This window comes from Excalfactoria chinensis, chromosome 4 (assembly GCF_039878825.1).
Source record: "Excalfactoria chinensis isolate bCotChi1 chromosome 4, bCotChi1.hap2, whole genome shotgun sequence".
In the NCBI taxonomy this organism is placed as follows: domain Eukaryota; kingdom Metazoa; phylum Chordata; class Aves; order Galliformes; family Phasianidae; genus Excalfactoria; species Excalfactoria chinensis.
In genome coordinates, this window is record NC_092828.1 from 73709319 (window position 1) to 73728014 (window position 18696).

The following is an 18696-nucleotide window of genomic DNA, read 5'->3' on the forward strand; positions in this document are numbered from 1 at the left end:
AGTCACCTGCCTCTCATGATATTTGACAGTCATTTAACACCCCAAAGCCTTCGGTGCAGCTGTGTGCCCACAGAGGGGCAGATGGCCCTTTAGCACAGTATCGTGCTGATGCAACCATGCATGGTAGTATTTCACAAATATGTCTCTATATTGCTCAGAAATACATTGTTTAAGAGAACCTAAAAGAAAATAGTGTCTGCCTTGTAGCCCTGGGCTGTATGTTTGGATGTTTTGCAGAAGAGCCAAGAGCAGTTTGAAGGGGAAGATACAAACCCTGCAGCTCCTATGGTAAATGCAGCAGGAATGGTTCTTTCCCCTAAGCTGTTCAGTTGCAAGAATGGGAATCTGTTCTGTGTTTCATGAGAGGTGTGGGAAGGTGGAGATACAATCTTGAAAGAAACTGAGGTTGAGGACAACCACACTGTGTGCTCCATGCACTTGGGAATAAATGAAAGTAGCTTGTAATGCCCACGTCAGCCATTATTCTATTTATTTTCCTTCATTCTTAAGAATCTTGAATGCGATGGCAGATTATCTGGTTTGTGGGAGGTGTTGCTGCCAGACCATTAACACAGAACGATAATTTGTTCTGACTTTCAAAGCAGTGGGGAAGTATCCTGAATACGTGCTCTTGCATTAAGCTACAGACAATGTGCTCTTTGGTCTCCATGAGGTGTTTTCACAGTAGAATACTGCTGACCAAGATTCACTGGGTATCTTCCACTGTCCCTCTTACAGAAGATGGAGTAGTTAGGTAGAACTTTGCAGTCTACTTGCTCTGGATGTTAAATAACTTGGCGTTGTATGTTGAAGCAGTGTAATCAGCTGCTTAGTTCTGCTCATCAGTGGAACAACTTGGGATTTTTACAGATGGGCTTCTTGCACATTGTAGGTGCAACTCCATTTTTTGCCACCGAGAAAAAGGTATGACAACAGTGTTTCTTCTGTAGGTAGCCACTGACAACTACATATTGCCATTCCACTCAGGGTGTGAAAAAGTATCATTTTCCCTGTGATTCTGCAGGGTTTAAAATGATGCTGAAAGTTGGGATTCGAACTCACATATTCTTCATCAAATCAGTGTTCACATTGCTTGTTTTTCTTTATTCAAATTTCAGCTTCCCTCTCAGGAGTCAACATCCCTTCTCTCTGCATGGACTTCAGTCTCGAGAGGCAGAAAATAAGTGGATCTTCAAGATGTGAAAGCATCAAGAAGTATCATTTGATTGGAATCTGCATTCTAGAGTGCTTCTCCAGAAATCCTGCTATCCAGATGCTTCAAGGCTTTATAAGTTTAAGTTATGGAGTGAACAGAACAGTTTTACAGAGTGATTCTGGCCAATCTTCTTTGGCCTGCTCTCTTTATTTTATAAATAATATATATTTTTTATTCAGAATAGGTTTAAAACAAAGTATTGATGCAAGTGCGTTTCCAAAGGCCTTTTCGTTTTGCAAACATCAGGGACTCGAGTTCTCAAAATTCTTCCAAGCCATAATATTCTTGGGGATGGGAATTATACTGAGACTGATGCTCTAACCTCCTCAGCCAGGCGGCGTTTGCTAGTATGTTTAAAGTTCTCCGTCTGTTCGACTCAGTGAGATACAGACTCACTTAAATTTGGCACTAAATTGATAGTTGATATATTTGTGTTGAAAGAAAAAGCACTGAACGTGTGTATATACATGTGCAGCTGTGTATGAAAACAAAATGATCACATTGCCGGTATCAAGATTCAAGAATATTGTGGCCACAGATGCTTTTTTTCCTAGGGGAGTGTAAATATCTTACAGTTTGAGTTACAGCCCTTCAGTCCTACTTACAACTACCTAAAGTGCAAACAGGAATTTTAGGCAGCACAATGTGCATTAATTCCTAGGGCTAAACCGACAGTGTTTGCATGGTAATTAGAGCATTATCAACTCATTCCCAGGCCCATGTTCCATGGAAAATCTTGTTTGTGGAGTCAGAAAAGAAGATGTAGATTTGAAGCACACGAGCTGGAAATGTGTGCTGAATGTATAGCTCCCACAGTCAGGCTTGGAGTCTTCATTCCACAAAGGTGGTTTCAGCCCTATAATGCTAAAGAGACTTTTAATGTACTGAATTATCTCGGACTTCTTCCTCAGTAGATGTATTGACTGATATTTGAAAGGTTTTTCAGCACTGAGAGGTGATTGGATTCTTTATTTTGCTCCATTTGCAGTCAGAGGAATGTATTGTTACTTTTACTGTGTGGAATGGAACTGAGAATTTGCTGGCAGGATTATATGTATTTTTCTAGATCCAAGTCGCTATTTTATCTGCATGATTCAGAGCTGGCAACTCCATCTCTCGTGTTTGAATGAGGTGCATGTTTACTGAATTGGTATACTGCTTTTAAGATCATTTGTTAGCATTTTCTATCCTGGTTTTGTGTTTGTTCATCAGCCCGTTTGTGTCTGCTTTAACTACAGTAGCAGTTGTGAGAAATCACCTGATCTAAGTGTCTGCTGGTGACAAAGGCCTTGGCTACAGATTAAGACTCTTCTCTGTTTCCTCTGTCCTGCCACCAGTGGAAGTATGTTAGTGAGACAGAAGAGACGTGCAAGGACATTTTATTGATGAGTAGACGTTTAACTACGTGGTATAAACCGTGCCCTTTGGACGTGGTGTTTTATACGTCAGACTGTACTTAGGAGTAGCACAGGCAATAGACTCTGCAGAATGTGCTACTGCTGAAGTTTCGTTCTCAGAAGTTGGGTCAGGTTCTCCCAGTCTAACTTACTCTCCTTTCTCTTCAGAGTTCTATGGAACGCTCTTGGTATATTCCTACCTTGGCCACTTCAGTCGGGTGGTTCTGTCACCAGGTGGCTGTTGACCACTGCAACTGTTTTTCTTGTTAAATCTCAACCTGCATTTCTCGTGAATGAATCTCGTGCTCAGTTTTAAGCCGTGAAAGGCAGTACTAGGATTGATCACATCGTTTCTGGTAAAAGGGGATGGTGAGAAGGAGGAGCCAGTTGTTTGCTGTAGGAAGTGTGTAGGAATTTAGCGCCGTTACTTGTGTGTTTGTGCCTTTAAAACTCTAAATTCCTTGTATATAAAAGCAGGAGGATAAATTGCTGACTGTTCCATTCTGCCGGCTGAAGTGTGTTTTTCAGATAGGAATATCAAAGCTGTGTGAAGCCGTGTGGATTTACAAGAGTTTTCTGAGCAGGATCTTGTGTCCTTTTGAGGTTTGGTTCTGTTTACAGCCATGTCATTATTTTAATGCTGTTTCCCTGCCAAGTAAAGAGCAGAAGAGTTGCCTAAAAGAACTGCAGGCTGCATCCCCACTCGCTGTCTAGATGCAGTGTCTAGATGCAGCACTGTTCTTCAGTTAGTCTGTAAAATCCATTCTTGCCTTGTGGTTATTATTAGAACAGATACCTTTATGATAATGCAGCTATCCAGTTCAGATTTAGAAGCAGCTATAAAAGTTTCCAACTACTTAAATAATGTGTTGGCATCAGTCCCTATCTTACTCTTGTTAAATAAACTTGCTCGTAGGTAATTACGGCAAATTCCCCCTTTTCTTAAAGGCAACTCAGCTGCACAAACACACAGGTAAAAGTGATATGGCCAGTTCACCATGATTATTCAAGGTTTCTTTCCGTATGATGCCATGATATGGAATATCCATCTGGGTAGTTGAGATCAGCTGTCGTGGTTGTGTCCCCTCACTGGCAGGATGATTCAAGGAGTAGAGAAACTGAAAGGTGCTTAGCTCCATGCAGCACCGCTCAGCAGCAACTAAACATCAGTGTTATATCAACATTGCTTTTCTCCTAGAGCCAGAACACTGCATTGTGGCAGACACTATGAAGGAACAGTCAGCTCTAGCCCCACTGAAAGCAGAACAGCTGAGCAGGCTCCTCTGCCTCCCAAGGTCAGAGCTGATGCAGAAAGCTGCAGTGTAAAGTCTGGGGGGTGCTCACCAAAGCTGTAAGTGAGCAGCTGGATCCCTGGAAGAAAGCTGTTTCTCCCAGTACTGCTGCTGAGATGTGTTTGCTCTGTGCGTTACTGCAGCTGATGCTTCAGACATCACTGCAGATGACCTAATAAGGAGAACACTGTTTTTTCACTTGGCATTTTTGGCTTTTAAGACACCTGTTAATTAGAGACCTGGGCAGCATTAAAGCAGTGATTTTTGACTGCACCTCCTGCTACCTACGGCTTTTAAGCTGGGTTCCTATTTAGTTTATTATTTGGCATTGCTTTCTTAGATTCCGTACTAAAGTTGCATACAAAGAATGTAGTATATGCAGGTTCTGCTAGGTAAGTGCATTGGGAAACAAATGCTTCAGGCTGTCTGCAGGCACTGCTGCAGGTAACAGAACAGCTGGAGTATTCAGCCGAGTGCACATTAGTTTTTTTTAACATGCAAATAGCTCTTTGATGGGTAAAATGCATTTCCATTTTCACTGGTATGGTCCTGCGGGCTCGGTCCGCATGATACAGTGTGGAAAAGGCCTGAAGTAACTTCAGTCCTCAGTGGGTATCAGACTGCCAGGAACTGTAGAAGAATTTGTCTGTGGAGAACAATTTTGCTGGCCTAGCTTCATATAGCCAAGGGAGGTGGGAGAGCACTCTGTGTTGCCAGCAGGCTGCGGGCACAGCGGTGCTCGGTGCACGTCAGACCTTGGGCTGCCCGCGGTGCTGCCTGCCGGTACTGTCTGGATTGCTTGGTGGGAATGTGGGAACTGGAATACGGCCATCAGAAGCTGTAATTCTACCAGCCATCGTCAGCTAGCAATGTGCGTGGCTGGAGTGAGATGCCGTGCGTCAGTATCAAACACCTGAAAGCATTGAACACACCAGTGAGCTTTGTTTGCTTACATCAGGGCACAGCAGTGTGAGAATTCAGCCTGTGGATGGCATACCTTGCCTTTGGCCTTTCATCGTCTCTATTGAAGCATTTTACAGATGTTTCCTGTAGCGGGAGTGAGAACTTTTCCAAGTGGGTGTCATCATGTGAAAGAAAGAATTCTCTTGCTGGACTGTACTGCGGTACCTGCCAGCCTGTCTTATCCCTGTTCTCTTAGGCTAACCCTCCAAAATAATTCACTACTAACAACCACCTCCTCACCTCTCCCATTTCTCCCACTTACATTCAGGTAGGCTGTACTCTTAAGAGAAGGCATCATATTGATGCCTCTGGATTGCATTTTGCCATGTCCTGTCTGTGGCCAGTGGAGTACAGTCCAAGGAATCAGGACTGTAGTAAGCATCACCACTGCACCTTTTTTCTCCTGCTGAATCGGTACAGTGTTTTTGGAGTAGAATAAGATTATATTCCTCTGAACAAGGAGCAGTACTGTATGTTTTAGTAGGCCGTACTGTAGCTGATGGGGCCCGGGAAGCTTTTTAATAGCACTACGGCAATGAATGTTTACTTCCTGGAACAAACCAGAAATGTGATTCAGCAAAATAGCTGTAGTTTTTCTATCCTGTATGCTGGTGCGGATTGTAAGCACAACTTAGTTAGTTACAAAACTTGATGTGTAAAGTCTGTAACATAATATGAATGTAAAATGTCAGGGAAAAATAGAAATTTAACCTTTTCTTCCCCTTAGTTAGATATAAAGGAAGATGTGTTGCAATGCATTCAGGGACCAGCTGCCTCCGATGTAGTCGATAAGCCAGCAGCACAGATCTGCTGTTTGCATAGCTGGCTCATTCATGCGAGTGTTGAATTAGCAGGCTAAGGAGGTACTGTTGATCTTGTTTATTAAGCCAGATTTAATTAACTCAGAGTCACATTTTCATTTCCATGACTCCTTTGGTACAAAGTTTCGAAACCGATCCATACGACTTGAAAATAGCTGGATTTTAGTGATATTTTTCCAATTCTGTCAGCTTCTGTTTTGTTACAGAGCACTTGTTCTGAAGCCATCAATTAAAGCATCTCCATGGTAGAGCGGCTTTTATTCATTAAAATAAAGGCCTGTCAAACAGTTGGGCTGTGATGAGCATGTCCAGGCTGTGGCATCACGATGTACCCTTCCTGCTTAATGCTTATTTCCTTTTCTGGTAGTTAGCACTGAGATCATGTTTGCTCTTGGTTTTTGTTCTTGCTCTGCTTTTTCTCTTATCCCATTTCTCTTATCCCTTCTGCTCTTCCCCCTGAATATGTAGTTGAAGCATCTCAGCGTTCCGCTGTTCGTGTGGTTTTGTCTGGATGCTAACAAGGGGAGGAGGTGTCACTTTAAACAGCAGGGCCGTGTATTTGATTTGTAATAACCTTCACGTTTGTCAGGGGCCGCTTTGTGATTCCTTTTGTTCAGCTTGCTTTGCTCAGGGCAGTGGGATCCAACTTTCTGCATCGCTTTCCTGTTCCCTAAAAACCTTTGATTTCCAGCTTCAGTTTGAATTGTGGACCATGTGAAGTAGAATGTAAGTTTACTTTCCCGATATGAGCACATAAGCTGGTTACGCCTTCATGCTGCTTGGAATACGTGTTGTTTTCTGCATAAGGTGTTAAGATTTACAGCAGTATTTGCTAAAGCTTTAGTGAATAACAACCGCTGCTTTATTAAAAAAGGTTTCTGTTAAGGAAAAGAAGAAAAAGGATGAAGGGATCATCCTTGGTTCTTATTTCAACCGTGCTTAAAAAAAAAAAAAAGCCACAATTGTTTGCATCAAATGCTGGTATCAAACAGCTGATGTAACCCAGAGGTGTTGTACCCGATGGCACTTCTGTAATCTCAGGACTTAGGCTTAAACTACTCCTGTAGCTGGGGCTACAGGAAGTCCAGGGAGGGAGAAATGTGTTTGTCCTGTCAGTCTCCTTTCTGAGCTGGAGTTGTGTGCTGCACCTCCTCAGATCGCCACTCTCCTCTCCAAGAGAAATGAGATTCTATGGACTTTTTATAATGTTGGCTTATTTTCCCTGCCTGTTCCTGGAGGACCCAGGATGTGTACGAGCATCAGATTCTCGTATCAGCATCTGGCATCCTGCTGATGTAATGAAGCTCTTGGGTTGGTGCAGACGTGGCCTCCAGGGAGGAGCAGAGGAGGTGTTTCTGACTCAGAGATGATGTGAAGAGGTAGGTGGGACACTTGTGCTGATTTGAATGAAGTCCACATGCAGGCATTCTTCTTTCAGTTATGCTCATTTCTGTCGTGCACAGATTGCCTCAGCCTGAGCCATTCCGGCTGGTTTGGGGTTGCAGTGTTGGAGTAGGGAACCTCCAGTGCTCCCTGTCCCAGCTTCCCTCCAGTACTAACACTGAAAACAGAGAAGTTGCTGTCAATTACTCTCCCTATTTGGCTGTTTTTCAGCTGAGAATCATTTGTCTGATCTGAAAATGGGTATCTCAAAGATGGAACTTAACTAACTCCCAGGATTAGATTTCAGATCTCTCTTTGTATGTTAGAATTCAGCATTAGAAGCTGCTTTTATGTTGCTTTAAAATAAAGCAGTTTGGCTCATTACTGTCAATGGATGGTTTTGATTTGGTCATAAACCTTGTGTGAAGCAGGACACAAACCTACAGCTGCTTTGGGACTAGCCAGCTCCATAAGAGCCAAGATACTACCTCTTCAGCTGGGCCAGAACTTACTCTGTAAACCTCTGTAGTGTAAAGAGCTTTTCACGTCAAGGAGGACTGGCCTCTCGGGCTCTGTGCCAATAACTGCTGGATTATTTGGAACGGTATAATGAACTTTATTGATTTATTGCTTTCGGTTGCTTGAGAGGTAACCAGGATGATCTGGTGTCATAAAGATCCTGAGTCTGCAAGGTCCGCATAGTTCACACTACTCTGCTCAACAATGGAATGGCACTCAGAGCTGTGTCGTTTGATCCCTTAACTTTGTAGAAAGCAAATGTTTTCCAGGGAACATTGCAAGCAGTCTGCTGACAGCACGTGGGTGTTTAGTGTGGAGTTCAGGAGTTTAATGCTGTTGCCAGCATTGATACTTTTGATATCAAAGGGGTTTTTACAAAAGCTTTGGATATTTGTTTTTACTGTCCAACAAATGTCTTTAATATGATTGTTTTGTGTATGTTTCACTAGCGTTTTCCACGTGTTTGTATGGTTTCTACAGGTGAATATACTGTACATTCTGCTTTGTCATTTTCTATTATGGTTTATACTAGAAAGCCTGCATGGTTTCTACTGTATCGCAGGCAAGGACTGCATTAAAACCATTTTGGGTTAATTTATTATACGTGTGAATTCTTATTTCCTAGGCCTTACGATGTTTTCCCCTGAGCACGGGCTATCTCTGGAAGCCTTACACAACTGAAATTGCTATCGAGTAGAGAAGGTTCATTTGGACCAAGGAAAGGATACACTGAATCCCGCCCCCTTGTCTTAACAGCGCTGTTTGGAGCAGCCAGGCCTCTCAGCAGGATGCTCACCTTCAGCCATTTGACAAGTAAGCACCTGCTTGTGATGGGCTTGTGAGGGCACTCTGTAATCCCACATCTCCTTGAACATGGATGTTTGTAACAGGAGCAACAGACTGTACTGCTTTGATCTACCTGTTATTCAAAGCTGTATTAAAATGAGCTGGTAGCTAGCTGACTTGTTGCATATTGTCTACTTACTGTCACGGATCAGAAAGACAAAGTTGGCCAACAGGTGAATGTCTGCTCTGACTCACACAGCCTGCACTGAATGTTTTGGAAGAGCGCAAATCAAAGGGGGCTGCATTTGTCTTTTGACTTTAAGCCCTACTTTAAGCCAGCTTTTTGCCAGTTACTGTTTTTGTGGGTTAGTGAGACAGACTGAGTCACAAATGGTTTAAGAGGAAAAACTACAGCACTCTGCAAGTGGAATTTGTGTAAGCAGTGCTTCTCCTGTTCTTCATTCCCACCTGGCTTGCAGAGAGGGCACACACACTGCAGCAGGAAGGTTAGTATTTCAGTGCCATGGATCAAGACAGCTGCAGATGTTCTGCTTCTGAAATACAGAGAGATCAAAATTCAGGGGTGTCTATCTTTTAGTTTTGGCCACCATCCAAAGGAAAACACTGCCAGGAGTGCAACGTGGCTGCTAACCATTACCTGGCTGCTAACCATTACTGTGAGTTCCAAGTGCACCCATCATTCTCAGGTAATTAGAGTGGCTGTACTGGCCAACCTGCAGTGATGGAAACATCAGCAGTAGAAATGAAGTGCACACCTCGATCACGTAGTTGTTTTATTTTGCTCTTGCAAGCAGCCACAAAACAGGCTATAGAAGAATAAATAAATTAAAGCAGAGAGTGTAGCAGTTTATACAGGTACAACATGAAGATGCTTGACTTTGCCGTGATTCGATGTTTGTTACCGCACTTGGTTCTGTGTCGAAGCAGTAACCAACAAGAAATAATCTAGGTCAAGTATTTCCCCCTTTGGCCAAAAAGATTCTTAAACGTGCCCCCAACCAACTCTGCTAGAAATAATAATAATAAAACGTAGAAAAAAAAACCAAAACCAAACCCTCTCATGTCATATCATACAGTCAATATCAGTTTGTTCCAAATGTGTCAGTCCGTCCCAAAATACTTCTGTCCAAAGTGTGTTGGTGCGACAGGATGAACTTCTGTCGTTAAAATTGTGATCTCTGGGAATTCCTGGATAATAGATTTGGCACCTTTTGAGAGAGAGAAAGGCAATAATTAATGTGACACCACAGCTGTTAAATCACGATCAGCAGAATTCTGTGGATGGCTCTGCCTCTGTTCTTCCGCCTCATTTGTGGCTTAGCTGACTGCCTACAAGGAGTAACTTGCAAAATGCTGTGGATCATCCCGGGTTTTCTTATTTGGTTTTAATCTTCTTCACCATACCTGTGACTTCCAATCTAACCACCACTCCGGTTACAGCACGGTTGATTTGTGATAGCGATTTCTGCCACGGCCAATTTTTAAGAGAACCCACAAGATTCGCGGTCTTACTTCCCACAAACAGCCGTCAGACCAGCCCAATGCAATCCTTGGGCTCCTGTGCTTTAGAGCAGCAGGAAGGTTTGCATTACCTGGCGGCAGTGCTGCAGTCTGTGCTTGTAGGAATGCACAGGCTTTAGGAATCCCCACTTAAATGTGTTCTCCCTCTTCTGCCCCTCACAGCCCCTCAACTTACCATGAGGTGTGGAGAATAGGCTTAGCAGGATAATGACACTTGGTTGTACGCCATGTTCTATAAGAACTTTTACAGCCTCAATTACAGTATTACCAGTACCTAAAAGAGGAAAAAGGAAGATTTTCTCCTGTTTGAAGCACTCACCCTAAGCCAGCTGGGGTTAGTTGTCCACATTAGAGCTGGTGTGTGGCTGAGAGGGGATACTGTCCTCTTCCACTGGGCGACTATCACCTCAGCAAGCATTAATTATGGAAGACTTTGGTCTCCTGACAGAGGAACTTCACCTCTACATTAAAATAACTGACTGTGCCAGGTCTTAAATGCTGTAATCAGTGGATTTTATTAGAGCCCTGAGGCAAGAACGTTCATCTAAAATAGCAATTAAGGGCTCCGTGTGCTCGAACAGAATTGTATCTTAAACTGGAAAAGTTCCTTCATCCTGATGATGTCCTGATACGTTTTTAATTGCATTTAATTTTAAAATAATTCAGAATTAGGGTATTCATCAAAAAACCTCTTTTACTAGTGTAACAAAAATACTGTGAGAAATCTTTTCTCATATAAATTGAGTTTTCTAAATGTTGCCATCAGACTGTAATGCATCAGCCTTTCTCCCACGCAGCCGTACCCAATGATTTCTGCAGTCACGTTAATGCAGGCTGACCGAGTCCCTGCTCTGTCACCTAAATCCAGCCAAGCTCTAATAAAGGCCCCTGAAATTCAGGCACTTTCCTTCAAATACAGAACAGTCGCTGCTCAGGCAAGCCCAGCCGTAAGTAATACAGATACTCACTTAGTATTGGGTACATAAGAAGAACTTTTCTCCTGTAAATGTCTGGTGGAAACTTAGCGTAGTACACTTTTGCTCTCTGAGTTTCCTCGTCGCTCTGTATCAGGATCTTTCCTATGCGGATTGATCTGCAGCAGTCCCGTAAACCTTGTTCCATGGCTTCGCCTCAAAACAGCAGGGAAAGATTGTTACATGCTAAGGAAGGGCGCAGCTACAAGATGTTACAGTTGAGCAGCACGGCCCCAGTCCTGGATTGGCAAAGGGTGCTCAAAAGGAGTTTTTCTTGGTTGCAAGTTTTTAGAAGACTGAAAGTTATTTCATTTTCCTCTGATTAGACAGAAAGAAACCCAAGGCTGTTCAGCGTTACTTCGCTCCCAGGTGTTAAGTGTTCTCATGTACTAAGGCTAAGCAGGTTTTCAAAGGAGCGAGGTACAAACATCAAAACAAACTAGGTCATAATTCACATGTGGTTTGGAAAACGTCTTTGAGTTTTGCCCAGAGACGCCGCAGTGCAAAAGAGCAGCACGGGAACCTGTGGGGATTCGCAAAGCTTCGAACAGAATAATGGTGTCCCTGCCATCACTGAGCACGGCTCATTGGGAGAGCTATCTTTGAGGAGGAAAAAATTAGGAACAAACGAGGGAGGAGAGATTGCTAGAGAAGAGGTCAGCTGAAATCTGCTGCAGTTATGTGATGGAGCACTGAGGAAGCATGTTACTGATGTTCTGTGATCAACAACACCCAAGACAGAAATGGTGACTAGCAGGTTAAGCTAAAAGGGTGCTGCAGAGAAGTGTGGTTGTGCCCTTTCCAAAAGAAGCTGGTTACAGGTTTTAAAGATGTATCACTCGTACTCATTCAACAACCAAAATCTGCCTACCACTTCTCATTATGCTGACTCCACAGTTTCCCTTTTCAAATTTCACTCCTTCATACTTGTATCCTAGGAGAGGAAAGAAACCAAATGTCAGTGGCAATGATTGCTCCCTTCCGTCCCTTCCTGGTGCCCCTTCAGGGCATGCTATTTTAAGTGACCCTGGTGCGAATGGAAGGGAGATGCCCCCACACACCAAGGGGACAGTGCTGAGCTCCACGTATCTCAACAACTGGCACGGTCCAACCTGCACACCACATCCTGCAATCCTCAAGCAATGGGAACAGGACCAAAAACTATTAAAGAACTTTTGCTTTCTTTGCTTGTAAACTGCTTCAGAAGTGGCACTGCTGTGAAGGATGTGTGGCAATGTTCTTCATGGACTTTGCATGTTCCCCTGCCGGACTGAAAAGTCCAAAGGCTCCTTTAAAGGAGATGTAGTAGGGTATTTCATTAACGGCCTTGAGGGACGTTCTGCTTGTGAGCTTTAAAGAATAGAACTTGCGATGCTGACAGCATCTTACAAATGCTTGGAGGAAAGGAGTTCAGTATAGGTAAGTAAGAATTCATGCATTGGATTCCCAAGGCACTGCTCCTCCTCGAGTTAGCACATCTGAGGCCCTTTCAGCTTCCTCACCAGGTACAGGTACTGAGCAGCTGGGCTACCACACCGACAGAGCTCTGAGAGCTGATGCAGCGTCAGAGGGTAAGACTCGACAGTGTGGCCAGGAATGATGGCAGAACACAGCCTCTTCGCCAGCATGACTTGTGGCCAGGCAGCAAGGCCCAAGACACCCGTTGCCCACAGCCAGGCAAGCAGCCCCCTGAAGAACCACTGAGCTGCAGAACGGCGTTTCTTGCAGGGGTCCTTCCAGTCAGGCTGCGTAACGCACTGAAACTGATGGGCATTGAACTACCTGTCACCAGCTGACCTGGAACAGATGTGAAGCCAATGCTTGAGAAGTAGCTGCTGATCTATTTTAAAATGAGCAAAGGTAAGTGACTTGTGGCTTTGCCTTCTTAAACTTTAGCTAGCTTCAAACAGAGTGCTCTCAGCTCATCTCTTCTGTAACTAGAAGTAGGGTAAAGAATGCAGATGACTTATTGTGAAGGGTAGAGGGGAAGAGCACACTAATAGAGCTGCTCTCAGTCTGAATAATGGCCCCCCCTGTTGCAAAAGGGGCAGATTTAGGCTGGCAAGGTAAAATCACTTGTGCAGAGTATTTTTTAATGCAATAGGCACGTGAAATGTCAGCAGCTTTAATTCAGGGTTACAGTGTGGGCAAGTAAAGTGATAGTGCATCTACAATGGGAAATTTTCCTTGCAGTTTTGCAAAAGCAATTTCAAGCCTTAGTAAGATAATTATATGACCGTGTTCCGTTCATCTGTGTTGTTACACATTTTCTAGCTATTTTTAATACCTTGAAGAGGCTTTAACTCTGTACTCTAACCTGAATGTTAAATTGTTCAGGCCTTTTTGTAACAGTTCCATGCTTTGTTATACCCATTAAGCTTCCACTTCCAGTCCTACCAGGAGGGGAGGAGTAATTTCCCACCTACCTGTTGGAGTGGTCACTGTGCATTCTGTGTATGGCAATTGATTCAGTCCCTCTTCAACCACGAGTCTGATCTGTGGAACCAGAACAAAACAGCTTAGAGGGATCTGTTACCCATGAAGGTAAGAAATGCTGGCTGTTTTTGCAAGAACAGGGTGAACACCTCACAGCCAAAAAGATCCTCTTTTACTAATAGGGACTGATACAAAGGGGGTTTTTCAGAGCAATGTGTGTGTATGTACACAAATCAAATGAAGGCTCTGAAAAACAAAACTGGCAAGGGGAGCATCCATCAGTAACAACGTGATACAACTGACTTGTTTTCTACCTGGCAGATAAAGGTACGAGGGACAAATCTCCCACCAGTGCTGGCAAACCACCAATGTGAACTTCCACTTTGCTGACAGAAAATACTACTGTGACAAAAAGGACAATTCCCCCTTAAGTTCCCCATCAGTTGTGCCCCAACCTACATCCACGTTTCTGTGCAGAAACTACAGTGGGGCTGCCCAGAACAGCCACGGGAGCTGCAGCAATGTAAGTACACCACTAAGTGCCCAAAGACAAGTCTCTTTATCACCCTTTCCTTCTGGCACCTGGCAGCTGCGGTTACAATGAGTGCACTGCCGAGCAGCTGCACTTCCACGCTGTATGGCCTGCCCAGCTGCAGCAGAGATGGCTCTGCTGGAAGGAGAGCTTGTAAGTAAGTCACACGTCCCTTCAGAGGCCAGACAACCTGCAGCTGTACTCAGGCAGAAGCGCTGAAACGTGCTGATCTGAGCCCAGAATGACTGCCCATCAAAGATGCTCTGGGTATTACAGATGTAGAAAATTCTCTCTGCTATTGAGCCAAAGGTTTGTAGGCCAGAACTGCTCAGTGTAATAGCAAAAATGAGGTGACTGCTCCTGGGACTGAGCCAGGTTTGGAAGAAACTTTTTCCCCATACTTCTATCTTGTTGACAGGGCTGGCATCGGTCCGCATTACGGCAGATGAACTGGTGTGCAGGTCTACAGTCAGATTGCAGATCTCCTTGTTTTTACTACATGTATCAATGTTTTATGAAGAGGCTGGGAAGACTCTTTTGTTAACTTGTCGGTGCTGATAAAACATTCATGTTTGTTCTACACTTTCTGCTGCCCTCACAACCGAGCTACAATAATTTCCACCCCTTCTCCCTGTGATGCAATGCCCAGCAGCTCTGCTACCCCCAAGTGGCTGCCATTGCTCAGAAGCAGAAGCTGAGCAAGTATTGCAGTGGCCCCACAAGAGCAGGGAGAGGTGAAGCTTTGGTCCAAACCTAGAAGAGTTTGACCAGATATAAAAGCCATGAGTAAAAGTTAGCAACAAGGGGGAAAAAAAAGTCTATTCTGGAGGGAGTGGGGGAACTAAAGCAAGCGTTCCATTCTCATTAAAGCATCATGGCTTACTAAATTCAGTTTATGCATTCAATGCTGATACACATTTATTACAATTAGACATTTACGACTGCCTCTGCAAGGAAAATACTGTTTGGTTTCAGTCTTCTTTAGCAGACCTGTTAAAACTGCTAGCAAAAGCCACAGCTGATAGCAGACAAGGAGCTTCAGCTAACTACCACATAAACACCTTAAGGATGTTAAAATGTTTGTGAACCTGCTCTTTCTCGGCCAATTAAGCGCATGAATAAAGTCTCACCACTGAAGAAATCAGGTTTGACCAGTCCTTCAGGGTCCACCAGCAGAGGAATCTGGATTTAGGCAACCAGAGAAAGCAGGCTGGCCATACTGTCATTTAGAAGAGGTGTAGCTGCTAAATAAGGCAACCAGGCGCAGTGCAGGGAGCAGCTCTGAGCAGACAAACCTTGGAAGAGGGACCCCAAAAGAGAGCTGTAACCCAGCTGGGCCTTACAGTTCTTATGTCTGCCTGCAGTTTGAGAAAGGCAAAGCAGCGAAACTCCAAGAAATTAGAATTTAAATCAACTTAAAAAAAAATAACCTATTTTTAAAGCTTCAGTTGGACTGGGTGACAACCTCTGAAAGTCCCTTCCAACTGAACTAAATACTGCAGTAGCCAATATAATCTTCTCCTAATTGTTGGGAAGACAGCAGTCTAACCGCATTGTAGGTGATAACTGCGCTAATTTCCCAGATGACAGTAATTCCCGAGTGGATCCTCTGCCCCTCATGCTGCAGATTTGCTCAGGAGCTGAAGGAAGGCAGAGCAGCAGGGCTGTCGGCACCACTTCATGTTTATACAGCTCTTCTCACTTCAGGATTTCAAAGCACTTTCCAAGCGTGCATCACCACCCTTGGTATGGGAAGAGAGGTGGACAGGGAGGTGAGGTGACCACACATGGCTGCTGGAAGGAACCAGCTCCTCTCTCAGAGCTCAAAACTGCACAATCTGCATTCTACTCTCTGCAGAATCGCACTGCAGTGCTGTGAGCTGATGGCTGCAGGGCTGTGCAGGTGACAAACACCTCCCTGAATCCCGGCCATGGGTCTGTTTTGCTTGGTCCTTGCCCAAAACTGGACTTGGACATCCTCTGTGTCTCTGGGAGACGTGGTGGGATCCCAATGTAAGGTGAAATAAGAACGTTAACCAGAAACCTTTACTGTGACTGCAGTACTGAAGGAGAAGTGGCCTGGCACCTGGACCAGAGATCCGTACCCTTTAAACACGTGGCATTGCTGATGTTGGCCCTTTGTTGGCTTTCTAAACCTTATTCACACATTTAAGCAAATGAAGAAGTTAAAGCCACAAAACAACAAAAAAACAGGAAGGATGACCCACACTTGAGCTCTGACTTTCACAAGCTGTGGATGTTTCCTGTGCTGTTCCAACTTGTTCAACTGCATGAAGGACATTGTGTCTATTTAAACAGTGTCTGCTGAGAACTGCTGGCACAGAACTAAGCTGGGACTGTGACTTTCTGCCTGTTCCTTATGAAGCATTATTGGCAAAGTCGGTGGCTCGATCCAGCAGTTACGGGGATGAGTTTTGTTGGCTTGGGCATTTACTGAACGGGAATGGCAGAAACGTCCTCAAGAAGGGAAAAGCAGAGGGGAAAGCTGGAAAAGCTGCAGTGATAAAATGCACTGCAGTCGCAGCCTTCAGTTGTGGTCACAGGTAAGCCCTGAGCAAGCCTAGATCAGGTACAGATTAAGATTGGGCTAAACCTGTCTGGTTTAGTGCTGGTAACTGAATCTTTATTAGAGGGGGAACAAAAGGCTTTTCTCATTAATGAGTGTGCAACTAATAAGTGTGCATCTGCAAACAGGAAGCACTCTCGTGAATACCGGTAACAAGCCTTCTCTTATTGGTACTTATTGATCTTGCTGTCCTACAGCAGTTGCATTTGGTAACATCACTGTTTCTGGAACCCTCTGAGACGAGAGCAGTCTGTAACAAGGAACAGACGATCCTACATAGAAAGCTGCAGCCAAATAGCGGTTTCCAGTTAGGAGAAGTTCCTCTCACACCATTATTCTTGCCTGAAAGATCCATTGTATGAAAGAGTTACAAAGCACGACACCAAGAAGAAGAAATGCGTCACCTACCAGACGATCAGCAGAAAACACGAAGTCTCCTCTACTGGCTGTCCTGAAAAAGGGAACAATTTCTGTTTTAAACTGGGGAATCATGTTCAGGACATTGCTTAATTAAGGCATTTCTTGAAGGACAATACGTCCCAGGGACAGCTTGTAGAAAAGCTTCCTGCTGGATTCCTACTTGATCCTGCAGAGATCCCACTCTGTGGGTTTTGTGGTGGGTGGAGGAGGCTGAGGGGCTGCACACTACTGAGGGCTCTGCCTCTGATTGCTGGCAATGCTGCTGCACTGCGTAAACAGCAATTAAACATGAAAACCTGATATTCTGGAGGTGTTCCGCTCTACCACCATTCCAGCTCAGCTCCAGCACCTCAGATCTCAGCAGCCTGAGAGACGTTCCAGATCTTGAAGCAGGAGAGCTTTGCTTTGCTTACTCTTACATCTCGGGACAATGATAATGCAGATTAGCCTAGTGAACTCGAGATGAAATGAGCAGGGATGCACGAGTACCACCACAAAGCACCTCTCTGCTGGCCTACAGCTTGGCTTGCCAACGTGCCTGCTTGGCTTCTGGCCCACTCAGAAGACAGGAAGAATGGGCTCACCTCTTCCTGCCGCACACTGTGCAAATATGCCACGTTGAAAGCTCAAGAGAAGTCAGACCAGGTTTTAACACCTTGCTTCCCACGTCAGCATGTTGTGGTCAAGGAGCTGAAGTTTACAGAGCACTGGCCTTACAAAAATCCTCCGGGTCTGGTGACGGTGCTCACATCACAGCGGGCAAATTGTGCTTTTAATAGAAGCCCGCTACATATGTTTGTCTTACGTTGCACGCTAAATTTAATACACTATAGTATCACCTTCCATGTACAGAATAGAGACTGACGAGCACGGCGCATTGAATCATCACGTCCTGAGCACCTCGCCTTTCACGTTCGGCACAGGGACACCATTTTGCATTCATTTTTGCACTTCAGGTTTGTAACGGAGCGCTCACGGCCGGGGGCGGAGCGGGGCGGCTGTCAACTAACGGCGGCGCTCCCCGAGCGGCCGGAGCAGCGAGCAGCGAGCAGCGAGCATCCTGCGGGAGCGCACGGCCGCCGGCGCCGCCGCAAGGGAAGGGGAGAGCGCCGGGAGCTTCCGAGCGGCCTCCGTTCCCCGGAGCAAGGATGCGCCGCGGGGCACGAGGCTGCCGGCCCCGCCCGGAGCTGCCGGGAACGCGGCGCCGCCGCCGCACGGCGGTGGGGAACGGCCGCCCCCGCCCCGCCGCACGTCACCGCAATGGCCGCGCGGGAGGCGCCGCGCAGCGCCGCGGGAGCCCCGCCGGGAGCACGCGGCCGTCCGAGCGGCACCGCGGGACGGCGCTGCCCGGGGCGGGCGGGGGGGAGCCGCGGATCTACCCCTATCCCCATCCCCGCCCGCCCCCCCCCCATCGGGAGCCGCCCGCAGCCCCAGGCCGCGCCGCCCGCCCCGCTCACTTGTCCCTGATGATGGTCTGCAGCTCCCGGATCTGGTCGTTCATGGGCAGCAGCTTCAGCTGAGCGCTGAGCGGCGACGCGCACTCGTCCGCCGCGGGGCTGGGGGTCGCCGCCGCCCCGTTGCTGCCGCTGCTGCTGTCCGGGCTGGGGCTGCCGCTGCCGCTGCCCTCGGAGGGCTCGGCGAAGCGGATCAGCCGGGAGCAGCCGCCCGCCGGCGTCGTCTGCTCGTCCTGGGGCCGCGGGCCGCCGGCCGCGCCGAGCCGCTGGTTGTGGCACGGCATCGCCTCCATGCGCCGCGGCCCCCTCACCCCCCCCCCGCGCCGACCGTGGCCGCCACGCGCCGCGCCGCGCCGGCCCCGCTGCGCCGCCGA

The 18696-nt window shown here is 46.1% G+C and overlaps 2 protein-coding genes across 3 annotated transcripts in view; one reads left to right on the forward strand and one right to left on the reverse strand.

Moving 5' to 3' along the window:
• Nucleotides 1–8550, forward strand: part of ZDHHC15 (zDHHC palmitoyltransferase 15) — a 30429-nt gene extending 21879 nt beyond the window's left edge. Inside the window, exons 12-13 of one of the 2 annotated variants that reach the window (XR_011903394.1) lie at nucleotides 1119–7068; nucleotides 8217–8550. The gene's annotated coding sequence lies outside the window, so the exon portion shown is untranslated. Of the gene's footprint in view, nucleotides 1–1118; nucleotides 8195–8216 lie in introns of those variants that run through there. The other variant, XM_072334845.1, reaches the window with a different exon arrangement.
• A 608-nt stretch (nucleotides 8551–9158) lies between these two features.
• UPRT (uracil phosphoribosyltransferase homolog) lies at nucleotides 9159–18696 on the reverse strand. Its single transcript, XM_072334969.1, has 7 exons — nucleotides 18326–18696; nucleotides 16857–16899; nucleotides 13320–13389; nucleotides 11765–11827; nucleotides 10888–11049; nucleotides 10095–10193; nucleotides 9159–9606 (listed from the first exon to the last, which is right to left on the reverse strand). The coding sequence occupies exons 1-7, from the start codon at nucleotides 18613–18615 to the stop codon at nucleotides 9500–9502; spliced, it is 834 nt and encodes a 277-aa protein (XP_072191070.1). The 5' UTR covers nucleotides 18616–18696; the 3' UTR covers nucleotides 9159–9499.